The 4,456-nt window shown below is 45.1% G+C and overlaps 2 protein-coding genes across 2 annotated transcripts in view; one reads left to right on the top strand and one right to left on the bottom strand.

Annotated features, from left to right (window-relative positions):
* Positions 1 to 3,275, top strand: part of LOC104816555 (anthranilate synthase alpha subunit 1, chloroplastic) — a 3,874-nt gene extending 599 nt beyond the window's left edge. Inside the window, exons 2-11 of the mRNA XM_010545439.2 lie at positions 294 to 478; positions 575 to 770; positions 1,128 to 1,279; positions 1,428 to 1,543; positions 1,644 to 1,890; positions 1,988 to 2,044; positions 2,127 to 2,279; positions 2,371 to 2,451; positions 2,540 to 2,626; positions 2,700 to 3,275. Coding sequence (XP_010543741.1) covers positions 294 to 478; positions 575 to 770; positions 1,128 to 1,279; positions 1,428 to 1,543; positions 1,644 to 1,890; positions 1,988 to 2,044; positions 2,127 to 2,279; positions 2,371 to 2,451; positions 2,540 to 2,626; positions 2,700 to 3,023 — 1,598 coding nt within the window. The 3' untranslated portion in view covers positions 3,024 to 3,275. The remainder of the gene's footprint in view (positions 1 to 293; positions 479 to 574; positions 771 to 1,127; positions 1,280 to 1,427; positions 1,544 to 1,643; positions 1,891 to 1,987; positions 2,045 to 2,126; positions 2,280 to 2,370; positions 2,452 to 2,539; positions 2,627 to 2,699) is intronic.
* Positions 3,276 to 3,807: 532 nt separating this feature from the next.
* The window catches only part of LOC104816554 (pleckstrin homology domain-containing protein 1), an 828-nt gene continuing 179 nt past the window's right edge, over positions 3,808 to 4,456 (bottom strand). The window contains exon 2 of the mRNA XM_010545438.2: positions 3,808 to 4,443. Coding sequence (XP_010543740.1) covers positions 4,025 to 4,443 — 419 coding nt within the window. The 3' untranslated portion in view covers positions 3,808 to 4,024. The remainder of the gene's footprint in view (positions 4,444 to 4,456) is intronic.

The raw sequence follows: 4,456 nt of genomic DNA, 5'->3' as shown, positions 1-4,456 counted from the left end.
CGCTCTTCCATTTCCGTTTCTACCGTTGTTACCCTGTTTGGTTGCCGAGAAATTGCGGCAAAAGGATTAGAACAAACCTAGGTCGAAATTTTTTCCCCCTCGTATGAAATTTGAATCTCAGTGGGTTAGTTTATCTCGAAACACGGATCCCATACGTTACATTTTCTGGGTTTTTTGAATTGTTTAGCGATTCATCGACTTTGAAATGTTGGTTCTGATTGTTTCTCTGATTTTTCAGCTACTGAACTAAATCGCAGCAACGCGCTTATTTGTGTTCTGGATTTTTTTTACAGTCAGTGATGCAAAAAGGTTTGCAGAAGCTTCCAATTGCACAAACCTCGTACCAATTTACCGATGTATATTCTCCGACCAGCTCACTCCGGTTCTTGCTTACCGATGCCTGGTTAAAGAAGATGATCGCGAGGCTCCAAGCTTTCTTTTTGAATCAGTGGAGCCTGGCTCTCAGATGTCAAGCGTTGTAAGCATTTTATCCTTTTCTCTGTGAAATCTTGCAGTTTCTTTCACTTGATCTCTCCAATTCCTAATTGTCGTTGGATGCGATTGATCTTGTTAGGGTCGCTATAGCGTTGTCGGGGCTCAGCCCGCGATGGAGATTGTGGCAAAAGAAAACAAGGTTATTGTAATGGACCACAAGAATGAAACTTTGACCGAGGAGTACGTTGAAGATCCAATGACGATCCCGAAAACAATCTCGGACTCTTGGAAACCCGATCCTCAACTAGTTCAGGACCTCCCAGACGCGTTTTGTGGTAATTATTGTGAATGGTTTACCAATGGATTAAGCCTCCAAGTTCCTCTTTTTGTGAGTTGAACACTAGTCAAATTCTGCTTTTTTAAACAAGCTTCAGTCAGTGATGAACTTCGGCCTCTTCATTTGATCTAGTACTCCCTGTTTAGATTCAACGAACTAAATCATTTCGAAATTAACCCATGTTCTTGAATTTCATCTAAGACATTCTTTGGTTTTTGCTGTTTTCTGTTCCTGCATCTTTTCCACTTGCTGCTAGAGATATCACTCTTTGCTTTTCTTTGGTATGCTCTAGTTTTCTTTATGCTTTAGCTATCTGGAAAGGTGGTACTCAAAATAAGATTGCTTCTCATGGTAGGCGGGTGGGTCGGTTTCTTCTCGTATGACACCATTCGCTACGTTGAGAAGAGGAAGCTTCCATTTTCAAAGGCCCCTGAAGATGACAGGAACTTGCCAGACATACATCTTGGTCTGTACGATGATGTAATCGTATTTGATCATGTGGAAAAGGTACCTTTTCCTCCATTCATGATGTCGATTAGAGGTTTCACCAGTTCTTTTTTCGATATTACAAAATGGTGCTTACGGTTCAATTGTTGCTCGACTGACCTGCGATATTTCAAAATGGTAACTTGATGTTCTCCATATGTTTGTTCAGAAAGCATATGTTATTCACTGGATTAGACTAGACGGGAAATCTTCCTTTGAGAAGGCATACAGCGATGGAACGCAACATCTAGAAAAGTTGGTGGCTAAGTTGCAGGATATCGATCTGTAAGAACTCGTTATTCTACTTGTGTGCCTTCACTCTACCATTTACGTGAGATCTTGGTCGGGAGTTTCTCGTCAACTCGATTTCCCTGTCACTCTACAGGCCAAGGCTGCCCGCAGGTAGCGTGAATCTTCAGACACGTCAATTTGGGCCGTCTTTGAAGAAATCAAACATGACGTGCGAAGAGTATAAGGAAGCAGTGGTGAAGGCTAAAGAGCATATACTCGCAGGGGACATCTTCCAGATTGTATTGAGTCAACGTTTCGAACGGAGGACATTCGCCGATCCCTTCGAAGTCTATAGAGCTCTACGAGTCGTGAATCCAAGTCCATATATGGGTTATTTGCAGGTGAAACATTTTACAACACTAGTCACACAATGTTTCTTGATACAGAAAATTCGAAAATCGTCTTTAATCGAATGCCCTTCTCTTCTTACTTCATCAGGCCAGGGGCTGCATTATGGTGGCATCAAGTCCCGAGATTCTCACCAGAGTAAAGAAGGTAAATTCTTGCTGATTTTGCATTACTTATCGAGACCGAAGCAAAAGATGGTGTTAACTAATTTGTTTCCCCTTCTAAGCAGAACAAGATAGTGAACCGACCCTTAGCGGGAACGAGCAGGAGAGGAAAGACGGCCACTGAGGATGAGATGTTTGAGAAGGAGCTGCTAAATAACGAAAAGCAATGTGCAGAACACATCATGCTGGTCGACCTGGGTCGCAATGACGTTGGAAAGGTCAGCTCCTATTCTCTCTTCATCCAACTTACGAGACGATATCTGTCTTTTTCCGACAACATTATCCTAAAAAAGACAAAACACAATGCAGGTGGCGAAGTACGGTTCCGTGAAGGTAGAGAAGCTTATGAACATCGAACGATATTCCCATGTTATGCATATCAGCTCCACGGTGAGTTTTGACCAGTTCAGGTTTCACGTAACGAATTCCGTATTTCCTGGGGCATTTTTTTTACGTAATCGATTCGACATATGCACAGGTGACGGGAGAGTTGCAAGATGATCTCACTTGCTGGGACACTCTCCGTGCCGCCTTGCCAGTAGGAACAGTTAGCGGAGCGCCAAAGGTGTTAAACGGAAACCCGAGTTTTTGGACAATAATAGCAGTTCACTTCTCTGATCATATGTTTCGTTTTTCAGGTAAAGGCAATGGAACTGATCGACGAGTTCGAGGCGACAAGACGAGGACCGTACAGCGGCGGATTTGGAGGGGTCTCGTTCACAGGAGACATGGACATAGCTCTGGCGCTTCGGACAATAGTCTTCCCGACAGGAACTCAGTACAACACAATGTACTCTTACAAGGACTCGAACAAACGCCGAGAGTGGGTGGCTTACCTTCAAGCAGGAGCGGGCATCGTAGCTGACAGCGATCCTGACGATGAGCACCGCGAGTGCCAGAACAAAGCCGCGGGCCTTGCCCGTGCCATTGACTTGGCTGAATCGGCTTTCGTCAACAAATGAAAGGGATATGATTTTCTTTGGCCTGAGATCATGAAGGCTCAGAGAGACAGAAGTAGAGGAAGAGTTTATACTTTCTCCATCTCCATGTGTATAAAAGCAAGCTCTTCATTTTGATTTTTTCCCTTTTTTATTGTAGATTTGTATTTTTGGTTAATGGATGGGACAATTGTAGTGACGATTTCGATTTCATTCATTGGAAACGCTCTGTAACTTTGCCGGAATGAAATTTGTGGAATTTGGGTCTCGCCTAAACCCTCTCGCCTCGACTTTTATCCTCTAACCTCGACCCCCTCGCTGGTTCGAGACGACCAGCGAGTACCTAAGCCTACATCCCACGGTACCCGAATTCAGATACTGACCCTATGGGGTCGAAACCGGATAACTTGACCGAGAGATGTAAAAGGCGAGGTCGAAAACTCAGGTTACCGACCCTAGGGCTCATCACAGATTTAAGCTTGCATATCTTCCTCAAGAACTCAGACCTGTAACCATGAACATTGCTATCTTCAGCTGCTGCATGATCCGAGATCGCTCCTCGGTAATAAAGTTTTCCACTTTATGTGCTAAGATTTGAATTGCCAATTATAATGCATGATCACAATCACATAGCTCTCGGAGATACGCTTCTGAGCTATAAAGATTTCTACTTTCTGTGCTAAGACTTGCATCGTTAACGAAACGAACGATGCATAATCACAATCACAAAACCTCTCGCCTTTCAGATATTCCCGTCACCTCCATGAATGAAGCTCTGACACAAACATGGACCGACCAGATGACGAGCATGGCTTAAGCTCTGGGTTCAATCATTGATCACTTAACAGAGAACCATGTTGAAATTCATGGAATGGGAGATTGTTCCTTCAATTACAAGCCCTTTTCTCACAGTCACAATATACATACATACATACATACATACATACATACATACATACAGAGATACACCACATGATCGTACCCACGCACCGGCACTGACGATTTCCCATCTCGCCGGACCGGTTTTACCGCTTGCTGTCGTAATCGACGACCTCGGAATCGGTGACGGATCTCGAGTTCTGCACAATGGACCGTCCGATCGAGTTGATCCAGTCCTCCTTCTCCTTCTCCGAATCGGCGATGAAGTACATCGTCTCCGTCCTCGTCGACAGTTCGAACGCGTTCTGCTTGTTCAGGACATCCTCCGCGCCCTTCACCGTGAGGCACGACCCGACAGGGATGACGCCGCGTGGGCGCGACGTGCGAGTGATGATCGATTCCTTGAACCAGAAGAGCTTCCCCTGCTTCAGCACGAACCACCTGCGACGCCATGTCTTGATGTACTCGCCCTGTTTCGTGAGCCAACCGGTTCGTTCAGGGTTTACCCAGAACTCGACGCCGTCGTAATCGCCGGAATCTTCGATCTGCCCGCCGATCACGGCTCCTAACAGACTCCC

Source organism: Tarenaya hassleriana, unplaced genomic scaffold (assembly GCF_000463585.1).
Source record: "Tarenaya hassleriana unplaced genomic scaffold, ASM46358v1 Cleome25, whole genome shotgun sequence".
Lineage (NCBI taxonomy): Eukaryota > Viridiplantae > Streptophyta > Magnoliopsida > Brassicales > Cleomaceae > Tarenaya > Tarenaya hassleriana.
Note: the sequence above shows the minus strand (reverse complement) of the source record. Positions and strands in the feature narration are given on the sequence as shown.